Source organism: Lynx rufus, unplaced genomic scaffold (genome assembly GCF_022079265.1).
Source record: "Lynx rufus isolate CCGP_SWC_20201006 ecotype Redwood Valley unplaced genomic scaffold, mLynRuf1.p SCAF_6, whole genome shotgun sequence".
Classification (NCBI taxonomy): Eukaryota; Metazoa; Chordata; class Mammalia; order Carnivora; family Felidae; genus Lynx; species Lynx rufus.
In genome coordinates this window covers 46,037,540-46,063,730 of record NW_025814878.1, presented here as the reverse complement: position 1 = coordinate 46,063,730, position 26,191 = coordinate 46,037,540, and the positions used below count along the sequence as shown (strand labels likewise).

Sequence of the window (26,191 nt, the reverse complement as noted above, 5' to 3'; positions counted from 1 at the left end):
TAAAACTCTCAAAAGAAATTTAAAAATATTTTGAACTAAATGAAAACACAATTTGTCAAAAGTTGTGGGGTACAGTGAAAGCAGTGCTTAGAGGGAAATTTACAGCATGGAATGCATATGTTAGAAAATAAGAAAGATTTAAAATCAATCATCTAAGTTTCCATGCTAGGAAACTAGAAAAAAAAGAGCTAATTAAATTCAAAGTAGGCAGAAAAAAGAAATAATACAAATTAGAACAAAAAAGCCAATGAAATTGAGAATAGGAAATCAATTGAGAAAATTAATGAAACCAAAAGCTGGTTCTTTGAAAAGATCAATGAAATTGATAAGCCTCAAGCCTGGCTAACTAATTAAAAAGAGAGGAGACAGATTATTAATATCAGGAATGAAAGAGGGGAACTTCCTCAACTTGATAAAGACTATCTACAAAAATTCTACTGTTAACATCTTGTTTATAGTGAGAAACTTGAAGCTTTCTCGCTAAGATCAGAAATAAGGCAAGAATGTCCCCCTTCACCACAGCTTTTTAACATTACACTGGAAGTCCTAGCTAATGCAAATAAAGAAGAAAGGGAAATAAAACTGTTTGTTCTCAGATAACATGATCATCTATGTGGAAAATAGCATGTACAAACAAACAAACAAACAAAAACTCCTGGAACTAATTAGCAATTATAGCAGGGATGCAGGGTAAAAGTTAATGCACAAAAAGCAATTGCTTTCCTATATAACAGCAACGAACAAATAGGATTTGAAATTTAAAACACAATACTATTAATATTTTATTTTTTATTTGTTTTTAAAAAAAAATTTTTTTAACATGTATTTATTTTTGAGACAGAGAGAGACAGAGCATGAATGGGGGAGGGGCAGAGAGAGAGGGAGACACAGAATCGGAAGCAGGCTCCAGGCTCTGAGCCATCAGCCCAGAGCCCGACGTGGGGCTCGAACTCGCGGACAGTGAGATCGTGACCTGAGCTGAAGTCAGACGCTTTTTATTTGTTTTTTATACCATTACTATTTTAAATAATTCAAGCTTTATTTTTTTCTTTTTAAATTTTTATTCAAATTCTAGTTAGTTAACATACAGTGCAATATTGGTTTCAGGAGAATTCAGTGATTCATCACTTATATACAACACCCAGTGCTCATTATAACAAAGCACAATACTATTTATATTAGCATTCCCAAAATGAAAAGTTTAGGTATTAATGTAACAAAACACATACAAGATCTATATGAGGAAAACTACAAAAACTCTGATGAAAGAAATCAAAGAAGAACTAAATGGAAAGATGTTCCATATTCATGGAAAGGAAGACTCAACATTGTCTAGATATCAGTTCTTTCCAGCTTGCTCTATAGATTCAATGCAATATCAATCAAAATCCTAGCTAGTTATTGTGTGGATATTGGCAAACTGATTCTAAAGTTTATATGGAGGAGCTTTTGGTGGCAGGGTCTGGGGAAGGGGTGTCAGGTGCCATGTCTGACCATGAAGGTGGCAAGAAGGAGCCCCTGAAGCAGCCTATGAAGCAGGCCAAGGACACAGATGAGGAAGATAAGGCACTCAAGCAGAAACAGAAAGGGGAGCAGAAGAAACTTAAGGAGCTAAAAGCAAAGGCTATGGGGATGGGCCTCCTGGCCACAGGTGGAATTAAGAAATCTGACAAAAAGTAAGCTGTTTTTTTATGCCTGAGACAATGTGATCCTTTTTTTTTTTTTTTAACGTTTATTTATTTTTGAGACAGAGAGAGACAGAGCATGAACGGGAGAGGGTCAGAGAGAGGGAGACACAGAATCTGAAACAGGCTCCAGGCTCTGAGCTGTCAGCACAGAGCCCGACGTGGGGTTCGAACTCACGGACCGTGAGATCATGATCTGAGCCGAAGTCGGCTGCTTAACCAACTGAGTCACCCAGGTGCCCTGAGACAATGTGATCCTTAATTCCATTCCTGTTCAAACATTTGGATTCCTTGTCATAGTATCTGTTGCCACCTATAGCTAGAATCAAGTGTTGTCTTAGATCCGTTTGTACATTTAAGAATAAACTTTTGTAAAAAAGAATCATAACAAAAATAAAGTTTATATGGAGTGGCAGAAGGCCTAGAATGGCTAACACAATATTGAAAAACAAAGTAGGAAGACTGACACTACCCAACTTCAAGACTTGTTATAAAGCTACTATAATGGAGATAGTGAGAATTGGCAAAAGAATAGATAATACCTAATAGAATACAGAGCCCAGAAATAAATCCACGTAAATACAGTCAACTGATTTAAGACCAAGGAGCAAAGGCAATAAAATGGAGCAAAGATAATCTTTAAAAAAAAAATTAATTAATTAATTTTGAGAGAGAGAGAGAGAGAGAGAGAGAGAGTTTGCGCGTGCACATGCAGGGAAGGGCAGAGACAGAGGGAGAGAGAATCCTAAGCAGGATCCATGCTGATGTGGGGCTCCAACCCACAAACCATGAGACCACCATCTGAGCTGAAGTTGAGTCCCATTGCTTAACCCACTGAGCTACCCAGGCACCCCAAAGATAATCTATTCAACAAATGATGCTGGGACAACTGGATATCCATATACAAAAGAATGAAGTTGGATCTCCTATCTTATACGATATACAAAGATTAATTCAAAATGGGCCAAAGGCCTAAATGTTGGAGCTGAAATTATAAAACTCTTTGAAGAAAAGAAGGTGTAGGGTAATGGTCTGGCTTGGCCAGAGGAAGTCAGCAAATCAGTGTGATGGCAGAGGCCAGGCCACAGACGTTGATGCCCCTAGGCACCCCAAGCCAGCTCTTGAAGAGCTTGGGATTTCTTACCACCAAGTTTGTGTCAATTCTGTAGGAGGCAAAAGAGGGCATGGCATACTTGACCTCAAGCTTAGGTAGCTGACAGCCTGTGTGTTACCGCACAGGAAAATGGGTAGTGACTACTATTGGGTTGATAGGGTGGGTGTTTCCTTTTGGGGTGATAAAGATGTTCTGATATTAGATGTGGTGATAGTTGCACCTTTGTGAATATACTAAAAACCAGTAAAATGTACACTTTACAGGGGTAAAATTTATGGCATATGAATTATATAGCAATTTAAAAATTGGGGCTATAAATGAAGATCCATAGTGTTAACTTTAAATTTTTTTTTCAACGTTTATTTATTTTGGGGACAGAGAGAGACGGTAAAATTTATGGCATATGAATTATATAGCAATTTAAAAATTGGGGCTATAAATGAAGATCCATAGTGTTAACTTTAAATTTTTTTTTTCAACGTTTATTTATTTTGGGGACAGAGAGAGACAGAGCATGAACGGGCGAGGGGCAGAGAGAGAGGGAGACACAGAATCGGAAACAGGCTCCAGGCTCTGAGCCATCAGCCCAGAGCCCGACGCGGGGCTCAAACTCACAGACCGCAAGATCATGACCTGGCTGAAGTCGGATGCTTAACCGACTGCGCCACCCAGGCGCCCCCATAGTGTTAACTTTAAATGCACACCTTCTATGTGTCGGGCACTGCAGTATTTATAAATTCTGCCTCATTGAGCTTACAGTTCGGTCAATAGTGCATATTTCACATTGATTTCACTCACTGTGTGAGTACCTACCATGTGAACCTTTCTGACATTCTGGGAGATTCCCAGAAGAATAACATCTGGTCCCTGAATACCTTATTCCAGGTATACACACAGGCGCGTCCATCAAGCTGCTATAGACGATGTTACCTAAAGTGTTAATTTCCGGCTAAAAGCCAAGGCAAAAATCTGTTACCAAGGGAAAGGGGCGCAATTTCATTAAAGGGAGAAGGGGGAAAAAAAAAAGCCTAGGCATCCATGATGGGGCGGTCCCAGGAAGTGACGCCACGCTCAAGTTCCGGTTCCGCCTGTTCCGGGCCACTGGCGTAACTCGCGTAACCGCGCTGTGCACGTGTGTTCTCCGGATTCGTGTTGCGGTAGCCATGGACGCTTTGGATCGAGTTGTGTAAGTGCGCTGGGTCCCTTCTCTGGGGGACGTTGGGGAATGGGACTCGTGTGGTGGGGACGAGTGAAAAAACCTCCTCTCCGCCTGGGCTACTCCTCTCGTTCCTCCCGCTGTTTGGCTTGTGGTGGGGCGATCCATCCGCTAGCCTAGGTCTCTAGTAGTGCAGCTCGCTGGGCGATGAAGTGCCGGGAAGCCTGCCAGGCGGTAGCATGGAGGTGGTTCGCCGCTTTTATTCTAGCCAGTTAGAAAAGTCCTGGTTTCCCACGAAGCGTGAGGAAGGTGGTCGAATGAATGGTTACGAGCACAAGGCCTCGGAATCTGACAGATGTAGGTGACAGTTCGGGCGCGTTCACAAAACTTTGTGACTTTAGGCCATTTAATCCCCCCTAAACCTCAGTTTACTTTGTATAATAGCGTTCGTAATAACCGTACTTCATTGAACTATGAAGATTACTGGCGAGAATGTATGTACGTAAAGCCTTTGCTACAGCACGTAGAAATGTTCGTTAGTTTTTTTGTTCCCTTGAGTTGATGTTTGTTTTAAATGCGTTCAGAAAATATTTATTGGTCTTCTGAATAGTCCTGTTATTTCTTGGGATTTGCCTGGATTAACATCTAATCGAAACAAATTCTTCTTTTAGTCATTAATTCAGAGAATTTTGTGCATCTGCTATGTATTCCTCTAGGTATGGGGACTGCAGAGATGAGTAAGACTATGATCTGATTGGGGAACAAACAGCTGATACAACATAGAAGATGTTATTTGTATTAGTTGGTTAGTGAGAAGTAATAAACCACATGAAATATAGAGCACTGTTTTTTGCGATAAGACATACTAAATATTTTTTGATTTAATAAATAATGTGTATCTTTATCAAACAGTAAGTGATCGGAAGCTTTATTTATATTGCTTAACACTTTGTCTGCAGGAGAATTTTTAAATTCTGCTTGATAAATGAAGTGTGTGTATATTGCGTTTTTCTTTTCCTGCTCCAAGTGTCCACAGGACTGAAAGGAGGATGGTGGGTCGTAGTTATTTAAGAGAGGAGGAATTCTTTCAGTAGATGGCCAAGAACTGTTGGAAAAGCAAGGTATAGTGGAAGCAGAACAGAATTTCTCTGAACAGAATTGTATAAAACCATTCTACTCCTGCTGTCACATCATAAAGTCAGAATAATGAATTTGTTTTCCCTTCATATTTTGCACAGTGGTGGAGATGAGTTTTTAAATTTTGCTCATTTTGAAGATTGGCTTACTTGCAAGTTGTGTGACCTTGGCCACATTACCTCTCTGGCTTCAGTTGCCTCATCTGTAAAATGAAGATAATAATTTTACCTGTGTGGTAGGGTCTTGGTGAAGATAAGCCTTAGTAAGGTAACTCTATAAAAGTGTCAGTCATTATTACTCCCTGTTGGCGGCAATAATGTTTGACTTTTTCAGCTGTGATGTTGGAGTGGGATAGTGTATACTTCCCGGTAGGTCTACAACCTGTAGGAAAGAGACAATGAGTAGCCTCCCTGTGTTTGGTAACTGCCCACAGATTGATCACTAGTTGGTGTGCAATGCTTTGTGTTAGGGTAAGAGTGCTGTTTGCTCTAAGGCTGAAGGAAAAATGATGGAATAAAAATAGCAACAGTCTTCATTGAGTCTTTTTTTTTTTTATGAAAGGTTTAGAGAAAAAACAGTAATAAAGGAATGTTGGTGATATTAAAAAAATGAAAGCCTTTAAAAAAAATCAAAAGCTAATAAAGTTAACACTTACTTAATAGTAATAGCTGAATACCTTTTGTTAATATCTCCCTAAAAAGTGAGATTTTTGTTTAGTGGTGGAATCCTAACTGATAAATGTTATGTAATATTTGTTGATTTTTTAAGAATTTGCACGTTAGTAAAGTCATGATTTTGTACTATGAGGAAAATGTTTTAAGTTGTTACAAATTGTGATTTTCCAAACAGAAAGCCAAAAACGAAACGAGCCAAGAGATTCCTTGAGAAGAGAGAACCGAAACTCAGTGAAAATGTTAAAAATGCTATGCTGATTAAAGGGGGAAATGCAAATTTACTGGTGACACAAGTACTTAGAGATGTGGTATGTATATAATAATTTTTTTATTTTTATTTTTGAAAGATTTTATTTTTTAAGTAATCTCTACACCCATTGTGGGGCTCGAACTTACAACCCTGAGATCAGGAGTAGCACACTTTACTGACTGAGCTAGTCAGATGTCCCTATACACTTATTTTTTAAATGGTATTGGAATCATTTTAGGAAATTTTCAGCATACAAGTTTGGGCTGCTGGAAACGTGGATAAGTTTGCCTTGCCTTAGAAAAAAGCTCAAGTTGGAGATAATTTGCCATGGCAAGAGACTATCCACTGGTTTTCCTTAAAGCAACTACTGTTGTTCCTTTTGTAAATTTGAACTGATTTCAATGACTGGACTTTGGTTTACCCACATTTAAGGAACATCTCTAGTTTGTAAAGTGAAATAACTGCATATCACTATCTGTTTATTCTGTCAGCAACGCCAAGCACTGCGCTAGGTGCTGAGGATTAAGAGTTACATAAGAAACGTCTGTCCCTTCAGTGAGTTTAATGAGGGAGACAGGCAAATAAGAAATTATAACACTGAATTAACTGCTGTGCTGGAGGCATGTAGAGGCTAGGATAGGAGGCAGTTAAAATCCCATAGGGGTAGCCATACACAGAATGGGCTTCCCAGAGGAGACACTTCATTTTGAAGGAGGAGTCAGAACAAGGAGGAGGAGAGGAAGAGAAGCAGAAAGTCTTCCAAGGTTGAGGAAAAAACTTGTGCAAAAGGGAACGTGAAGGAGCATATGATGTGTTTGGGGAACTGCAAATAATTGGGGATGGCTAAAGGAAAGTGGGCTTGATGGAGCTAGAAGAACATGCAGGGATCAGGTAGCAACACGGAGTTTGAGCTTTGTTGTAAAAGATCTGAGGAACCGCTGAAAGATTGGAGGTGGCAGGTATGATCAGTCCTTTTAATCAGTTTGACCAGGGAAAACTGAGAGCAAATGTAGCAACTGATTCAGCCATTGTTTTCACCCGGGTAATGAGTGTCTGGAATGTGGTGGTGCCAGTGAAAATGAGAGATCATCAGAGAGACTAGATGATGAGGGTAGAAGAGTTTGGGCATGAGTAAGAAGTATGAACTTCCCAGGTTTCTGGGTTGGGTTCTTCATAAGTGATAATGGCAAGTAGAGAATATGTCATGTGAGCAGGTTTGAAGAGAAAAGTAATATGTTCAGTTCAGGGCCTATAATATAAGTGATGAAGTTAAAAGCTTTATGTTTTTCCTACCTCTGTAGCCTCATGTCTAGCCCTTTGTGTGACACACAGTAGGTGCTCAGTAAATAATCAGTGAATGAAAGGCATAGTCCATGGAGATACCTAGTAAGTGGCTGATTATTTAGGCCTTGGATACAACAGATAGATTCTTTGAGTTAAATCAACTAACTAATTGATTTTTAAACTTGACTAAACTGTTGACGTTTGTTAAACACAATAGACAGTTCAGATAGCTGAATAATCTAATACATGCTCATCCTTCTCAGTGTCATTGTGTTGATAGGATTCTCGCCCTGTATTTAAGTAATTTCCAAGAATAGCACAATGTTACAGGTTATTACAGTAGTTAACATTCATATTGATGATTCTTGAGTTGTCACTGTGCTAGTGTGCATTACACCAAGGCAGGGAAATATTTGGTCAAGAATTACCAAAAAGTTTTCCTACTGAAGGGGTGCCTGGCAGGCTCGGTCAGAAGAACATGCGACTCTTGATCTTAGGGTCATGAATTCAAGCCCCAGTTTGAGTGTAGAGATTACTAAAACAAATAAATAAACTTAAAAAAAGAAAAAAAAAGTTTTAGTACTTAAAAGATAGGTTTTACTGCTGGATTTCCTTTATCTATCAGCTCTGATAGTCATTTTCCTTTTCATTGTTTCCCTCATTTACTCCTTTCCCTAATGTAAGGTAATGCCTTAGATCTTTGTTATTCCTTATAGTAGAGCAGAACTGATCATACTGGTAACAACTGATTATTAGTGGATGAGTGGAAAGAAATAAGAAAAAAATGAAAAGAGGGCTGAACGACAGGAACTTAAAAATTTTTTTTTAATGTTTATGTTTGAGAGAGAGGTACAGCGTGAGCGAGGGAGGCACAGAATCTGACACAGGCTTCAGGCTTCGAGCTGTCAGCACAGAGCCCGACACGGGGCTTGAACTCGCCAACTGTGAGATCATAACCTGAGCTGAAGTTGGACACTCAACCAACTGAGCCACCAAGTACCTCAACAGGAATTTTTTAAAGGGCTGAATTTAAAAACTCTAGTTCTTATTGTCCTCATTGTAACTGTTTCTCAGCTCTCTCATCTCCAGATAACATTATTTCAATTCTGTCAGCTTTTCTTGATAGGTTTTATTTATTTATTAAAAAAATGTTTTTAATGTTTATTTATTTTTGAGAGAGAGAGAGAGAGACAGAACTCGAGCAGGGGAGGGGCAGAGAGACAGGGAGGCACAGAATCCGAAGCAGGCTCCAGGCTCTGAGCTGTCCGCACAAAGCCTGACATGGGGCTGGCTCAAACCCACGAACCATGAGATCATGACCTGAGCCAAAGTCAGACGCTTAACTGACTGAGCCATCTAGGTGCCCCGATAGTATTCGTTTTTATCTGCTTTCTTTTGCTTTTCTTTCTACTCTCAAATTGTTTTCCTGGAAAGAATAGAATAGGTAGAATTTAAAGAAATGAAAGAAATCATTTAAGTTGGATAGATTTTTGAAAGGGCATAGAAACTTTTTTTTTTTTTTTTTTTTTTTTTTTTGAGAGACAGGGCACAAGTGAATGAAGGGCAGGGGAGTAGAGAGAGAGAGAGAATCTGGGGGGTGGGCAGAGAGTCGGAAAGAGAGAGAAGTGGGGTTCATGTTTTTACCTGAAGTGGGGCTTGTATTCACATCAAGTGGGGGCTTGAGCTCACCTGATGTGGGACTGGAACTCCTGAATTGTGAGATCATGACCTGAGTCAAAGTCAGATGCTTAATCGACTGAGTCACCCAGGTGCTCAGGGCATAGAAACTTTTAATTGGGAAAGTGTAGTCTAAGTCAGAATATTAAGCTTATGTTACAGGTTTAGATAAGTGATCAAAAGAGAGCCAAGCAGAAGACCTCAGAATAGGATTCAGGGACCAGGTAATCTTGTATAATGACTGATATAATACAATTTAATTTTTATCTCTGCTTTTCAGAATGTAATTTATTTTGAAAACTAAATTATGTTTTACAGTATGCATTGAAAAAACCATATGGCGTTCTGTATAAAAAGTAAGTAGTGATTTATTTTAACTCCTATTATTCTGTTATAAAAGTAATAATTACTTTATGGGAGATTTAGAAAAATACTTTGTTTAAGAAATATGACAGGGGCGCCTGGGTGGCTCATTTGTTTAAGCAACCAACTCTTGGTTTCAGCTCAGGCCATGATCTCACGGTTTGAGCTTGCTTGGGATATTCTCTCTCTCTCTCTCTCTCTCTCTCTCTCTCTCTCTCTCTTTCTTTCTCTCTCTCTCTTCCCCCTCTCCCCCCTCTCTCTCCCCCTCACCTCTCCCCCCCTCCTTCCTCCTCTCTCTCCCCCCCCTTCTTCTTTCTATCTCTCTTTGCCCCTCCCCGCTCATGGGCACTGTCTCCCTCTCTGTCTCAAAACGAATAAACATTAAAAAAAAGAAAATGACAGTTCCTTAAATACAGCTATTAACATTACTTATTTATTTTATCTATTTATGTTTTTATTTACATTTCTGAACATTTATTATTTGAGAGAGAGCGCATGCATGTGCACACATGCATGTGAGCAGGGGACGGGCAGAGAGAGGAAGAGAGAGAGAGAGTGTGCATCCCAAGCAGGCTCCTCAGTATCAGCATGGCCTGACTTGGGGCTTGAACTAATGAATTGTGAGATCATGACCTGAGCCAAAATCAAGAATTGGATACCTAATTGAACCACCCTGGAGCCCCTATTTTTTTATTTTTTATCATTAGTATTTTTAAAACTTAATTTCTTTCTAGTTTGTGTTTTCATTTGTATGAATATTCTTACATGGTTGTAATCTTATCATATGTATATTATTTTGAGTGATTATAGATTTAAAGAAAAGTTGTAGAAATAGTAGAGTTCTCATATACCCTTCATCCAGCTTCTCTTAATGTTATGTTTTATGTAACCATAGTACAATTATCAAAAGTAAGAAATGAACATTGGTACAATAATGTTTTAACTGCACTATAGACTTGACTTGTTTCACCAGTTTTTCCAATAATATCCTTTTTCTCTTCCAGGATCCTATATTGCATTTAGTTGTCATGTCTCCTTACTCTCCCATTTGTGACAGTTCCTCAGTCCTTCCCTTTTTGATGACTTTGACGTTTTTGATGAGTACTTGTTAATTATTTTGTAAAATATACCTCAGTTTGTATTTGTTTTACATTTCTCATGAATAGATTGAGCCTTATGTGTTTTTGGCAAGGGTACCACAAAAGTGATGTGCTTTTCTCAATAAATGATACCAGGGAGTACAGGATGTCTTATGTTGGTAGCATTAACCTCAGTTAAAGTGATGTCTGCTTGGTTTCTCCACTAGAAATTTACTGTTTTTCCCTTTGTAACTAGTAAATGTTTGGAGGAAATATTTGGAGACTGTGCAAACACTGTGCAAATAATCCTCTTTCTCCTCACACTTTTGCTTATTAATTTTAGCATGCATCAGTGACTGTTGTCTACATAGGGGATTACTCTTGGTGTTCTAATGGTGGTTTTCTGTCTCATTCCTTCTACATTTATTAATTGGAATTTTGTAAGGAAAATCTCTCTCTCTTTGTTGAATTACTCATTTATATTAGTGTGGACTTACAGATACTTATTATATTCTTTGAGTTATAATCCAATGCTGTCACTATTTTGTTGCTCAAATTATTGTACGTTTTGCCATTAAGATCTCTTTCAGGGTGGCTCCTATGTTCTTTCAACATGCCCCTTGTGTTTAAGTCCTCCTTTTTGGTGCCACACGATGCTCCAAGCTCATCTTGTATTTTCAAGCTCTGGAATCAATCCCTTCTCTGTGGAGCCCTGTTTCCATATATCGGGGGCTGGTAATTTAGAAAACAGAGATCTGGGCACAAAAGTATGCTTAGTTGCTACAGAAGTGTCATTGTCTCTAGATCCTCTTAGCAGACAGACCTTGAAAATAAGTATTATGGGGGCGCCTGGGTGGCGCAGTCGGTTAAGTGTCCGACTTCAGCCAGGTCACGATCTCACGGTCCGTGAGTTTGAGCCCCGCGTCGGGCTCTGGGCTGATGGCTCGGAGCCTGGAGCCTGTTTCCGATTCTGTGTCTCCCTCTCTCTCTGTCCCTCCCCCGTTCATGCTCTGTCTCTCTCTGTCCCAGAAATAAATAAACGTTGAAAAAAAAAATTAAAAAAAAAAAAACAGAAAATAAGTATTATGCATGTTAACCCATGCATACATGTACATCTAATTTAATTTTATGTATTTAAAAAACTGAGTTCATACTGATACTTCCTAAAAAAATCATGAGTCTTAATACTACTTCCAATTCTAGTCCAGTGGCACAGACTTCATTCCAGCCTTTCTTCTTTTCTTATTTGTAACTTTGCTTCTTCTGACAGTAAGAAACCTGGCTTTCATGATTGATAATATGTTTATTGATTTGTAGGTTTCTAGTACGTGCATACTTTCAGAATGTCTAACCCTGTGAGAAACAAAATTACTAACTAAAGTATAGAATGTGTGTACAGTTCTTTGTCTTTAGCCTTAGGGTGTCCAGTTCAAATAACTGTTTTCAAATGTAACTCAGGTTGGGTTTTTTTCTGCCTCTTTAATGTGATTGTATTATTACTTTATTTATTTATTTTTTTAATTTTTTTTAAATGTTTTATTTATTTTTGAGACAGGGAGAGACAGAGCATGAACAGGGGAGGGTCAGAGAGAGGGAGACACAGAATCTGAAACAGGCTCCAGGCTCTGAGCTGTCAGCACAGAGCCCGACACAGGGCTCGAACTCACGGACCGCGAGACCATGACCTGAGCCGAAGTTGGCCACTTAACCAACTGAGCCACCCAGGCGCCCCGATTGTGTTATTACTTTAAACTACAGTTAGGGTCATTTATCAGATTGTATTCTATTTTGAGTTTTTCTCCACTTTTCTCCCGGTTGTTGTTTGAATTTAAGTATGTAAAATTTACTCTTTGTGGTGTACAGTTTTATGAGTTTTTAAAAATGCGTTGAGCTGTGTCTGCCACATGATATGGAAACAGTCATGATACAGAAACAGTATCATCATCCTAAAAATTTCTTTGTGCAGTACTCTTGAGGGCCACCGTTTCCCCTCCCCCCTGTAACCAGTGAACTGTTTCCTATCCTTATAGTTTTTCCTTTTTTAGAATGTTACATAAATGGAATCGTACAACACATAGCCTCAGAGTCTATCTTCTTTCTTTAGCAAAATAATAAAATATTATCTGTGTTTTTGCCATACATTACATTAAAAAAAAATTTTTTTTTTTAAACGTTTATTTAGTATTGAGAGACAGACACAGAGCATGAGCAGGGGAGGGACTGAGAGATGGAGAGACACAGAATCTGAAGCAGGCTCCAGGCTCTGAGCTGTCAGCACAGAGCCCAGCGTGGGGCTTGAACCCACAAACCGCAAGATCATGACCTGAGCCGAAGTCAGACGCTTAACCGACTGAGCCACGCAAGCGCCCCAACATACATTACATTTTATATCAAGCCTTTTTCATTTATATTATAAACATTTTTCTTAAAAAAAATTTTTTTTTAAATGTTTATGTGTTTTTGAGAGAGATGGAGAGAGAGTGCGAGCAGGGGAGGGGCAGAGAGAGATGGAGACACAGAATATGACGACAGGCCCCAGGCTCTGAGTTGTCAACACAGAGCCCAACATGGGGCTCGAACTCACAAACCGTGAGATCATGTCCTGAGCAGAAGTCGGATGCTTAACTCACTAAGCCACCCAGGCGCCCCTAAAATTTTTCTATTAGTAGGTGATCCTTTAGGTATTCTTTTCTTTTTTTTTTTAATATTTATATTTGAGAGAGAGAGAGAGAGAGAGTGTGCACATAAATGGGGGAGGGACAGAGAGAAAGAGAGGGAGACAGAGGATTCATTACAGGTTCTGTGCTGGCAGCTCAGAGCCTGATGTTAGGGCTTGAACTCATGAACCCTAAGATCATAACCTGAGCCAAAGTTGGACACCTAACGGACTGAGCCACTCAGGTGCCCTGGGTATTATTTTCATTGCCAATATAATATCTATTAAATGGTTATACTAAAATTTATTTATAACTTTACCTTAATTTTATGGTTTTTATTTTTTGCTATTCTTATAAATTTTAGCAATTTTATTGCTAAAAATGTAGGTTTTTCTTTTTTGCTATTCTTATAAATTATGCTAAAATGGCCATTTTTACACAAATGAATTATCCTTTTGAATGAATTCCTATGTGAGATTTCTAGACATGAGATTACTTCATGCCCAATAAAGCATATTAATTACTGCTTTTTGGAAAGGTTGTCCTTTTAGCAGAGTGCAATATACAAGACCATTTGTTTATGTTTTTAAGCTAAGAAGTCAAAATCATACTTTGTTTAACTTGCATTTTCCATGTTTTCAGCAGGTCATATTTGCTTATTTGTGATTTATAGTTAGCTGATGGTTGTTAATCATAAATGCTGCAGTAGTTTTTCTTAGTTTGTTTGCCTTGCATCTTTAAAAATAATACTCCTTTTGGGGCACCTGGGTGGCTTAGTCAGTTGAGCGTCCAACTTCGGCTCAGGTCATGATCTCACGGTTTGTGAGTTCGGCCTGCGTCGGGCTCTGTGCTGACAGGTCAGAGACTGGAGCCTGCTTCAGATTCTGTGTCTCCCTCTCTCTCTGCCCATCCGCCACTCACACTCCGTCTCTCTCTCCTTCAAAAATAAATAAACATAAAAAAAAAATTCTTTTTTTACTGATTATAAAAGTAGTACATGCTACTCTTAGATAATTGGGATAATAGAATAATCACCCATAGCACTGTGTACATTCTGACATGTTTTCCCTGTGTATATACATATTTTAATTGGTTTTGAGTATGGTTGACACACAATGTTACATTAGTTTCAGGTGTAAAACATAGTGATTTGACAAGTGTCTCCATTATGCTGTGCTCATCATAGGTGTAGCTACCATCTGTCATTATTATTTTGTTATTGTCTATATTCTTTATGCTGTGTCTTTTATTCCCATGACTTATTGATTCCATAACTGGAAGCCTGTATCTCCCATTCCCTTCACCCATTTTCACATGTGTACAGATATTTTCATGTCTGTATGTTTATTTTATTCTTTGAACAAAATTAAGATCATGTACATAGATTTTGCTTCATAAAAATTATGAACTATTTTATGGAAACTTCATTTACATGATGAGAAATCAGAGATTATAAGTGAACACATATAGTTTCTTATGTTTTACCAGAATTTCTTTATGCATATTTAAGCAAAGAAAAATATACGTATTTCTCTCCCTTTTGCATGAAAGATAGCATGTTCTACTCCAGCTCCCCTACTAGTGTTCTTGGTCCAATACACCATTTATTTCTTTCTTTCCTGGATTACTGTGATAGCTTCTTGCTAATTCTTTTCTCTCTTGCCATAACTACATTCCCTTTTCACATAGTGGACAGAATAGTCCTTTAAAAAGAAAATTTGAGGGGTGCCTGAGTGGCTCAGTCAGTTGAGCATCCAACTCTTGATTTTGGCTCAGGTCATGATCCCAGCGTCGTGGGATTGAGCCCTGCATCAGGCCCTGTGCTGAGCAGGGAGCCTGGTAGAGATTCTCTAAAATAAAAAAAATTTAAAAACGATTATGATTTTAAAAAAGTAGTAGTAAAAAGAAAATTTGAGTTCAGTCATGTCACTCTCCTGACTGAAACTCTTTAGTGCTTCCTGTTACTATATTAATATTTACATTCCTTACCTTGACCAACAAGGCCTTACCTTGACCAACATAATCTGGGCCATGCCTACATCTTTGACCTCATGCCCCACCATTTTCCCCTTTGCATGCTAAGCTTCGGTGATACTTGCCTTCTTTCCATTTCTTGAATAGTCTAAGCTTGTTTCCATCTCAGAATCTTTACTTATTGTGTTCCTTCTTCCTAGAATACCCTTAGCCTCAAAACTTTAAAAAAAAAAAATGTTTATTTATTTTGAGAGAGAGAGTGTGAGTGTGAGTAGGGGAGGGGCAGAAAGAGAGAGAGAGAATCCCAAGCAGGCTCTATGCTGAGTGGGGCTCAAACCCACAAACCATGAGATTATGACCCGAGCCAAAATCAAGAGTCAGACGCTTAACTGACTGAGCCACCCAGGCACCTCAGCCTCAAAACTTTTCAATGGCTTATTCCTTATCTATCACATCTCAGCTCAAATAGTCATTTTCCACTGTTCATAACTAACACAATACTCTATTTTATTTTTGTCACTACAGTTAATTACTGTTTGAAATTTTTATTTTTCCACTAGAATGTAGGCTGTATGAAAGCAAAGATCTTGTTTGTTTCCTAGTATCCTTAGCTCATGCAACAGTGAGTGACACATAATAGGCACTAAATACATATTTGAATGAATGAATATCCCTCTAACTTTATTTTTGATCATCTACAAAATTATCTTTTTTTAATATATTACTTAATTGTTATGGGTGAATTGCTAATTAAGATTATTAAAATTAAGGTAATCTTTTAAAAATATTTTTAGGAAAAACATTACAAGACCATTTGAGGATCAGACATCATTGGTGAGTACAAGAAACTCTGATTTAAGACAGCATATACATGATTGGACTAATTACTGTTCCTTTAGTAATTTGTGATGTTTGAATTCGAAATCATCCTATATGAGGGAATTTTGATGTAAAGTGAAAGTGAAGTAAGATTTATTAACTTAATTTTGGAAGTTTATTTATTTTGGGGGGCAGGGTGGAAGGGCAGAGTGAGCAGGAGAGCGAGAGAGTCCCAAGCAGGCTCCCCACTGTCAGCACAGAGCCTGATGCAGGGCTGGAACTCCCGAATCAGGAGGTCATGACTTGAGCCAAAGTCAGATGCTTAACCAACTGAGTCATCCAGGCGCCCCTGTTTGTTTATTTTTGAAGTAAGACTTTCATACTTTTAAAACTATGACTAAAGTTTAAAGTTTATTTTGAGAGAGAGGAGAGAGCATGTGCATGTGTGCACGAGCAGGGGAGGGGCAGAGAGAGAAGGAGAGAGAAAATGCCAAGCAGGCTCCTTCACTGTCAGCGCTGAGCCGGATGTGGGGCTCAGTCCTATGAACTGAGATCATGACCTGAGCCAAAAGCAAGAGTTGGACATTTAACCAACTGAGCCACCCAGGTACCCCCAGAATACAGTTCGTAAAGTTCTTATATTTATGCATTAATTGGGATTTCTTTGGTTTTATAGGAATTCTTTTCAAAGAAGTCAGATTGCTCTTTATTCATGTTTGGCTCCCATAATAAGAAGCGGCCAAATAATCTAGTAATAGGTAAATATAATTTACTTTCCTAATGTTTGTGTTTACAGTCTGTTTTGTGACTCAGATTAATTGATGGTGTTGAGATTTCAGGAGTAACAAGTAAGCTCTAAGCTGGTTTTTAAAAATTTTTCTTGTGCCTTTGAATGAAATTTTTAATCTATCAGACTGCAGGTAGAGAATAGGCATGTAAAAATACTACTTTACCAAAAGTTGCCAATATTTTTCTAATATAAAATATATGTATCTTAAATCAGTGTTAGAGAAAAAAGCAGTAGCATACCTACCCACATAAATTAACCCTTCACCAGTAAGAATTGACATTTAATTTGGTATCGTCATTGACTTAGGCAACCCCTTTTACTTCTTATGGGCCTTTATTTACTCTTCTATAAAATAAGGGAGTTTGGTTAAACGATTTCCAAGATCCTTTCAGGACCAAGATTGCAACACTGTATTCTAGGTAGAGTTGAAAGTTTAAGAAAGAAGGGGACATGTTTGGTGGGGTATAAGGAGAAAAAAAAAAAGGGAGATAATAACATTTTGGACATGCAAATTAAGTGGGTACATAATAAGGTGGCTCTTTGGGAAAAATAAATGTTTAAAAGAAAATGTATTTTCCTTGTAGGTCGTATGTATGACTTCCACGTGCTCGATATGATCGAATTAGGTATTGAGAAGTTTGTCTCTCTAAAAGACATCAAGGTACGATACTAATCATAAAAATAAAAGCATTTTGTAATGTTGTTCTTGGGCAATAGTGACATCTTGTGGTGAAGAGTACTATTACAGTTTGTAGCTTAACTTTGTTTTTATTCTAGTGTGCTCTGAGATAAAAGTAAATTTCATTTTATCTTTATGTTTTTGAGTGTCACTACTTCATTTTTGTGTAAAGACAGGAAGCTGGCAAATACACTATATTTAAAATTTTTTGTTCCTTTTCATGCTGTGGAAACTCCCTCATTTTATTTTTACTTTAAAAAGAGATATAAACATATAACACATATTTGGATCTTCTGGCAGTTAGATTCAGAGTGGTTTTTAACTCTTGTCTAGGCTCATAGTTTAAATGCTATCCTCTCCCTCAATTGTCACAGCACCTATTTTATGGAACCTCAGAAATACTGGAGTTTTCTGGGGCATCTGGGTGGCTTAGTCAGTTAAGTGTCTGACTTTGGCTGAGGTCATGGTCTCGCAGTCCATGGGTTCGAGCCCCGCGTCGGGCTCTGTGCTGACAGCTCGGAACCTGGAGCTGGCTTCAGGTTCTGTCTTCCTCTCTCTCTGCTCCTCCCCCACTGGTACTCTGTCTCTTTCTCAAAAATAATAAATAAACATTACAAAAATTTTTTTAAATAAATACCAGAGTTTGAAAGCGAGCCTTGTTCTAAACCTACGATACTTTGGCTGGTCCTACAGTATTTTGGCTGCTGGCCACCAAAATGCTAGTTCAGTCTTTCCCTTCAGGACTTGCATCTTTGTATCTCCTTTGTTTGCATGGGATTATTAAATACAAAGTAGTAAATAGGCAAGAAAATTGTCCTAATTTAGCTCCTGGGTCCAAACTTGGCTTCTGTTCCCTCAGAACTCTACTTTAGCAGAATCTGTTCCATCAAATGTTCCATCAAGTAATTATTTTATTTAGATTTCATTGCTACCCTGTGTAAGGCTAAAATTACTTTTCCTATTGGATAAAGTTGGAGATTGAGGCCCAGGGGAATTCCATTGGTGATCTGGAGTCATACATACAGAACTTAGAAAGAAAGGATATTGAAGTTTGCAGTGGAAAGTTACATAATTGTTCTTGTTTATGGGTCTTTGAAGGTCATGGTATAGTTGAAAGAATTGTAAAATGTGTCATGACTCCTTTTCCTAGTCTCCCCTAAAAAGAGGACATGCCTTCCAAGTTTGTTGTGTGTTTGGAAAAAGGCTCTTCCCAGATGTTACTTAGCTACACCAGCTTCTTCAGGTACAGGGTCGAACAGTGGCCTGAGATTGGATTTCGAGACAGAACAATTGGATTGAAGGCCTGTGTTGGCCATTTAGATGACTTTTGTGACCTGATAAATTACTTGCCTGACCTTCAGATTGCAATCAAGTATTAAATAGGTATAATAATATCAAATGAGATAATATATGTGAAAATGTTTATCAGCGAAGATAATGTTTTGGAAGGTGTTTGGTAAAGTATGTAAACTGTGATGCCTTGTTATGGTGGAAGCTATCCTTTTATTACAGTTTGTCTTTAGGGCAGTGTATGAATCCTTGGAGAGGAGCAGCATATCTGGCTTGGTCACCAGGTAGTGGGTGTGAGCACTGGTTGATGCACGCATGCTAGCCCTCGGTGCTTTCCATTTTACTTCCAAAGCAAAGAAGTACTTGCGTTATTGTGTAGCTTCTATAACCACCAGATCACAAGACCATTATCGTTTGTCAGGTCTCACGCTTAACAAGCACCATTTAAATTGAATACTAAATTTTCACTCATGGAGCATATCCATAACTATAATAATCACTAATTGATGACCATATGCTTACATTGGCAGTCCCTACCTACACTGTTAGCCAGAGCTTCACTTTTACCTCGTTATTCCATTACAACTTGTTTTTAGTTTGTTTTGGAATTGCATGTCTGTTATACTTTCTCTTCATATTTATTTCTTTTCTGCGTCTACCTCCTTATTTTTAAGACCTCTCGCCAGATGTTTCTTTTCTCACTTGCCTACTTTTATTGCCAAGCCAAGCCTCATCCTCCTGTTTACTCTTAAGTGAGAAGTGATTCAGTTCTACCAGGAAATTGAATGATTATTCTGGGAGCTTATTTGCTAAGATGTGGCCAAACTTTTAGGGATGGTTGTTTTACATAAAATAAGCCTTAATGGATGAAATGATTAAAATTTAAGGCCAATGTTGTTGTTTTTTAAATTTTTATTTACTTTCTCCAATGGTTTTATTTTAGATAGGAAAAGATACATTGCAGGTGCCTTGGAGTATTTTATTGGAAAGTTTGTTTATAATTTATAAGACATTTCTGGGGTGTCTGGGTGGCTCAGTTGGTTAAGCATCTGCCTTTGGCTCAGGTCATGATCTCACGGTTCATGAGTTTGAGCCCCACATCGGGCTCTCTGTGGTCAGCACAGAGCCTGCTTCACATCCTCTGTCCCTCACTTTCTTTGCCCCTCCCCCCACTCCCTCTTTCTCTCTCTCTCAGAAATAAATACACTTAAAGAAAAGAATTATTTCCTTTCTTTCCCTTTGTTTTAAAAAAAAACTTAATTCAGAAATTTAGTTCAAGGACATTACATAATTATAATGTTTTTAGTATACTCTATGACAGTACTTATGTAATATTTTGAATTTTTAGTGCTTTTTAGATAATTCAAATAAAGCTCATCTGTTGTAGTTTCTTCTAGTTCTGGGTTTACACATTGTGAAAAATATCAGTGACCTACGTGTTAAATACTGTTTCACGTAACTTGTTCAGTTACATATGTATATATTTAAAAAAATTTTTTTTTTAATGTTTATTTATTTTTGACAGAGAGAGAGAGACAGAGCATGAGCAGGGGAGGGGCAGAGAGAGAGAGGGAGACACAGAATCGGAAGCAGGCTCCAGACTCTGAGCTGTCAGCACAGAGCCTGATGCGGGGCTCGAACTCACAGACCGCGAGATCATGACCTGAGCCGAAGTCAGATGCTCAACCGACTGAGCCACCCAGGCGCCCCATTGTTCATTTATATTTTTATGATGTGTGTACTGGGTCATGATGTAACATGATATTTTTTATTATGCATTGTGGTCAGGATGTTGCTTCACTTTCTCTTACCTTCTGTGTACTTTCTTTTTTTTAAATATTTATTTTTTTTGAGAGAGGGAGAGACAGAGTTAGCAGGGGAGGGGCAGAGAGAGAGAGAGAGAGAGAGAGAGAGAGAGAGAAAAGGAGACACAGAATCTGAAGCAGGCTCCAGCTTCTGAGCTGTCCACACAGAGCCTGATGTGGGACTCGAATCCACAAACCTAATGGATCATGACCTGAACTGAAGTCTGGCGCTTAACCAACTGAGCCACCCAGTGCCCCATTACCTTCTGTATACTTAAATAGCCTCCATAGACCTAGGGGTAGCAGCAGCAGGGTCAGGGAGGCACAGATGGAACATGGAAGAGTCCTTGGGTCTGGAAGGTCCATTCAGGCCCTAGAGGCACAGATCTTAGGTACACCTCCTAAGTACAGACAGTTAAGGTTCGGAGTTAGGAAGCAGAGACTGTCAACAAGAGTGAACAGGAAGAGGCAACAGGTGACCTCTGGTCCTAGGGCAGAGGATATTTGTTTTCTTGTCCTGTTTTTTGTTTGTTTGTTTCTAGATGTGTACAGTCCTTGATTGATACCAAAATAGAGGTGCTAGAATCAATGGGAAGCTCAGACTAACTCTTGTTCACTGTCATAAATTAATCATTCAGTTAAAGAGTTCTATTAGATTTTTTTCTTTTATTTTGGTGGCTTTTAAAGGTTATTATTATTCACATCACATTCTTCTTTGTATGGAAAATCCAGAACTGGACAAAATACTTTTTTTAGTGAGAGCCTCAACCATGCTGAGTAAGGAATGCCCATACATTCTATAGCTTGTATAAAATTCTCTTGTTTCCCATGTTACTGTGGAGTTGGTAGTTTAATCTAGCTTTCATTTAAATACTGTTTATGTGACACAGTAGGAAAGGCACAGTGGTAGTAAATGTTTTAAAGAAATTAAATTTGTTTAGACTCTGAGATGTCGGTTGTTAAAAGGCTGTGTATGTTTTGCAGCAATTTTAGCTTTTTATTCTTTGTACAGAATAACTTTAAAAAATAGCTTACATCATTCTTTGACCACTTATTAATTTGGTGATATGAAGGGAGTGGAACAGAAAATATTTTTTTAGTTTAAAAGTTGCAACTGGGGGCGCCTGGGTGGCGCAGTCGGTTAAGCGTCCGACTTCAGCCAGGTCACGATCTCGCGGTCCGGGAGTTCGAGCCCCGCGTCAGGCTCTGGGCTGATGGCTCAGAGCCTGGAGCCTGTTTCCGATTCTGTGTCTCCCTCTCTCTCTGCCCCTCGCCCATTCATGCTCTGTCTCTCTCTGTCCCAAAAATAAATAAACGTTGAAGAAAAAAAAAAAGTATTTAAAAAAAAAAAAAAAAGTTGCAACTGTAGTTTTAAATCTTTAGATTTTAATCAGTATTCATAAATATAGTTTTAGGACAGTTAAAATATGAAAACTAATCACTGTGTAAGAATTGACTACTTTATTTTTATTTATTTATTTATTTATTTATTTATTTATTTTATTTTTTTTTTATATGAAGTTTATTGACAAATTGGTTTCCATACAACACCCAGTGCTCATCCCAAAAGGTGCCCTCCTCAATACCCATCACCCACCCGCCCCTCCCTCCCACCCCCCATCAACCCTCAGTTTGTTCTCAGTTTTTAACAGTCTCTTATGCTTTGGCTCTCTCCCACTCTAACGTCCTTTTTTTTTTTTACCTTCCCCTCCCCCATGGGTTCCTGTTAAGTTTCTCAGGATCCACATAAGAGTGAAACCATATGGTATCTGTCTTTCTCTGTATGGCTTATTTCACTTAGCATCACACTCTCCAGTTCCATCCACGTTGCTACAAAAGGCCATATTTCATTTTTTCTCATTGCCACGTAGTATTCCATTGTGTATATAAACCACAATTTCTTTATCCATTCATCAGTTGATGGACATTTAGGCTTTTTCCGCAATTTGGCTATTGTTGAGAGTGCTGCTATGAACATTGGGGTACAAGTGCCCCTATGCATCAGTACTCCTGTATCCCTTGGGTAAATTCCTAGCAGTGCTATTGCTGGGTCATAGGGTAGGTCTATTTTTAATTTTCTGAGGAACCTCCACACTGCTTTCCAGAGCGGCTGCACCAATTTGCATTCCCACCAACAGTGCAAGAGGGTTCCCGTTTCTCCACATCCTCTCCAGCATCTATAGTCTCCTGATTTGTTCATTTTGGCCACTCTGACTGGCGTGAGGTGATACCTGAGTGTGGTTTTGATTTGTATTTCCCTGATAAGGAGCGACGCTGAACATCTTTTCATGTGCCTGTTGGCCATCTGGATGTCTTCTTTAGAGAAGTGTCTATTCATGTTTTCTGCCCATTTCTTCACTGGGTTATTTGTTTTTCGGGTGTGGAGTTTGGTGAGCTCTTTATAGATTTTAGATACTAGCCCTTTGTCCGATATGTCATTTGCAAATATCTTTTCCCATTCCGTTGGTTGCCTTTTAGTTTTGTTGGTTGTTTCCTTTGCTGTGCAGAAGCTTTTTATCTTCATAAGGTCCCAGTAATTCACTTTTGCTTTTAATTCCCTTGCCTTTGGGGATGTGTCGAGTAAGAGATTGCTACGGCTGAGGTCAGAGAGGTCTTTTCCTGCTTTCTCCTCTAAGGTTCTGATGGTTTCTTGTCTCACATTTAGGTCCTTTATCCATTTTGAGTTTATTTTTGTAAATGGTGTGAGAAAGTGGTCTAGTTTCAACCTTCTGCATGTTGCTGTCCAGTTCTCCCAGCACCATTTGTTAAAGAGGCTGTCTTTTTTCCATTGGATGTTCTTTCCTGCTTTGTCAAAGATGAGTTGGCCATACGTTTGTGGGTCTAGTTCTGGGGTTTCTATTCTATTCCATTGGTCTGTGTGTCTGTTTTTGTGCCAATACCATGCTGTCTTGATGATGACAGCTTTGTAGTAGAGGCTGAAGTCTGGGATTGTGATGCCTCCTGCTTTGGTCTTCTTCTTCAAAATTCCTTTGGCTATTCGGGGCCTTTTGTGGTTCCATATGAATTTTAGGATTGCTTGTTCTAGTTTCGAGAAGAATGCTGGTGCAATTTTGATTGGGATTGCATTGAATGTGTAGATAGCTTTGGGTAGTATTGACATTTTGACAATATTTATTTTTCCAATCCATGAGCAGGGAATGTCTTTCCATTTCTTTAAATCTTCTTCAATTACCTTCATAAGCTTTCTATAGTTTTCAGCATACAGATCCTTTACATCTTTGGTTAGATTTATTCCTAGGTATTTTATGCTTCTTGGTGCAATTGTGAATGGGATCAGTTTCTTTATTTGTCTTTCTGTTGCTTCATTGTTAGTGTATAAGAATGCAACTGATTTCTGTACATTGATTTTGTATCCTGCAACTTTGCTGAATTCATGTATCAGTTCTAGCAGACTTTTGGTGGAGTCTATCGGATTTTCCATGTATAATATCATGTCATCTGCAAAAAGCGAAAGCTTGACTTCATCTTTGCCAATTTTGATGCCTTTGATTTCCTTTTGTTGTCTGATTGCTGATGCTAGAACTTCCAGCACTATGTTAAACAACAGCGGTGAGAGTGGGCATCCCTGTCGTGTTCCTGATCTCAGGGAAAAAGCTCTCAGTTTTTCCCCGTTGAGGATGATGTTAGCTGTGGGCTTTTCATAAATGGCTTTTATGATCTTTAAGTATGTTCCTTCTATCCCGACTTTCTCAAGGGTTTTTATTAAGAAAGGGTGCTGGATTTTGTCAAAGGCCTTTTCTGCATCGATTGACAGGGTCATATGGTTCTTCTCTTTTTTTTTGTTAATGTGATGTATCACGTTGATTGATTTGCGAATGTTGAACCAGCCCTGCATCCCAGGAATGAATCCCACTTGATCATGGTGAATAATTCTTTTTATATGCTGTTGAATTCGATTTGCTAGTATCTTATTGAGAATTTTGGCATCCATATTCATCAGGGATATTGGCCTGTAGTTCTCTGTTTTTACTGGGTCTCTGTCTGGTTTAGGAATCAAAGTAATACTGGCTTCATAGAATGAGTCTGGAAGTTTTCCTTCCCTTTCTATTTCTTGGAATAGCTTGAGAAGGATAGGTATTATCTCTGCTTTAAACGTCTGGTAGAACTCCCCTGGGAAGCCATCTGGTCCTGGACTCTTATTTGTTGGGAGATTTTTGATAACCGATTCAATTTCTTCGCTGGTTATGGGTCTGTTCAAGCTTTCTATTTCCTCCTGATTGAGTTTTGGAAGAGTGTGGGTGTTCAGGAATTTGTCCATTTCTTCCAGGTTGTCCAATTTGTTGGCATATAATTTTTCATAGTATTCCCTGATAATTGTTTGTATCTCTGAGGGATTGGTTGTAATAATTCCATTTTCATTCATGATTCTATCTATTTGGGTCATCTCCCTTTTCTTTTTGAGAAGCCTGGCTAGAGGTTTGTCAATTTTGTTAATTTTTTCAAAAAACCAACTCTTGGTTTCGTTGATCTGCTCTACAGTTTTTTTAGATTCTATATTGTTTATTTCTGCTCTGATCTTTATTATTTCTCTTCTTCTGCTGGGTTTAGGCTGCCTTTGCTGTTCTGCTTCTATTTCCTTTAGGTGTGCTGTTAGATTTTGTATTTGGGATTTTTCTTGTTTCTTGAGATAGGCCTGGATTGCAATGTATTTTCCTCTCAGGACTGCCTTCGCTGCGTCCCAAAGCGTTTGGATTGTTGTATTTTCATTTTCGTTTGTTTCCATATATTTTTTGAGTTCTTCTCTAATTGCCTGGTTGACCCACTCATTCGTTAGTAGGGTGTTCTTTAACCTCCATGCTTTTGGAGGTTTTCCAGACTTTTTCCTGTGGTTGATTTCAAGCTTCATAGCATTGTGGTCTGAAAGTATGCATGGTATAATTTCAATTCTTGTAAACTTATGAAGGGCTGTTTTGTGACCCAGTATATGATCTATCTTGGAGAATGTTCCATGTGCACTCGAGAAGAAAGTATATTCTGTTGCTTTGGGATGCAGAGTTCTAAATATATCTGTCAAGTCCATCTGATCCAGTGTCTCATTCAGGGCCCTTGTTTCTTTATTGACCATGTGTCTAGATGATTTATCCATTTCTGTAAGTGGGGTGTTAAAGTCCCCAGCAATTACCACATTCTTATCAATAAGGTTGCTTCTGTTTATGAGTAATTGTTTATATATTTGGGGGCTCCGGTATTCGGCGCATAGACATTTATAATTGTTAGCTCTTCCTGATGGATAGACCCTGTAACTATTATATAATGTCCTTCTTCATCTCTTGTTACAGCCTTTAATTTAAAGTCTAGTTTGTCTGATATAAGTATGGCTACTCCAGCTTTCTTCTGGCTTCCAGTAGCATGATAAATAGTTCTCCATCCCCTCACTCTGAATCTAAAGGTGTCCTCAGGTCTAAAATGAGTCTCTTGTAGACAGCAAATAGATGGGTCTTGTTTTTTTATCCATTCTGATACCCTATGTCTTTTGGTTGGCGCATTTAATCCATTTACATTCAGTGTTATTATAGAAAGATACGGGTTTAGAGTCATTGTGATGTCTGTATGTTTTATGCTTGTAGTGATGTCTCTGGTACTTTGTCTCACAGGGTCCCCCTTAGGATCTCTTGTAGGGCTGGTTTAGTGGTGACAAATTCCTTCAGTTTTTGTTTGTTTGGGAAGACCTTTATCTCTCCTTCTATTCTAAATGACAGACTTGCTGGATAAAGGATTCTCGGCTGCATATTTTTGC

General features: G+C 38.5%; 2 protein-coding genes across 2 annotated transcripts in view; both read left to right on the top strand.

The window, feature by feature from the left end:
• The first annotated feature begins 1,485 nt into the window (after window positions 1-1,485).
• On the top strand, window positions 1,486-1,680 carry LOC124528298 (translation machinery-associated protein 7-like). The gene has a single exon (XM_047101814.1). The coding sequence runs from the start codon at window positions 1,486-1,488 to the stop codon at window positions 1,678-1,680; it is 195 nt and encodes a 64-aa protein (XP_046957770.1).
• Window positions 1,681-3,910: 2,230 nt separating this feature from the next.
• The window catches only part of RPF2 (ribosome production factor 2 homolog), a 41,828-nt gene continuing 19,547 nt past the window's right edge, over window positions 3,911-26,191 (top strand). Inside the window, exons 1-6 of the mRNA XM_047103162.1 lie at window positions 3,911-3,985; window positions 5,942-6,074; window positions 9,296-9,333; window positions 15,845-15,884; window positions 16,546-16,627; window positions 17,244-17,320. Coding sequence (XP_046959118.1) covers window positions 3,963-3,985; window positions 5,942-6,074; window positions 9,296-9,333; window positions 15,845-15,884; window positions 16,546-16,627; window positions 17,244-17,320 — 393 coding nt within the window. The 5' untranslated portion in view covers window positions 3,911-3,962. The remainder of the gene's footprint in view (window positions 3,986-5,941; window positions 6,075-9,295; window positions 9,334-15,844; window positions 15,885-16,545; window positions 16,628-17,243; window positions 17,321-26,191) is intronic.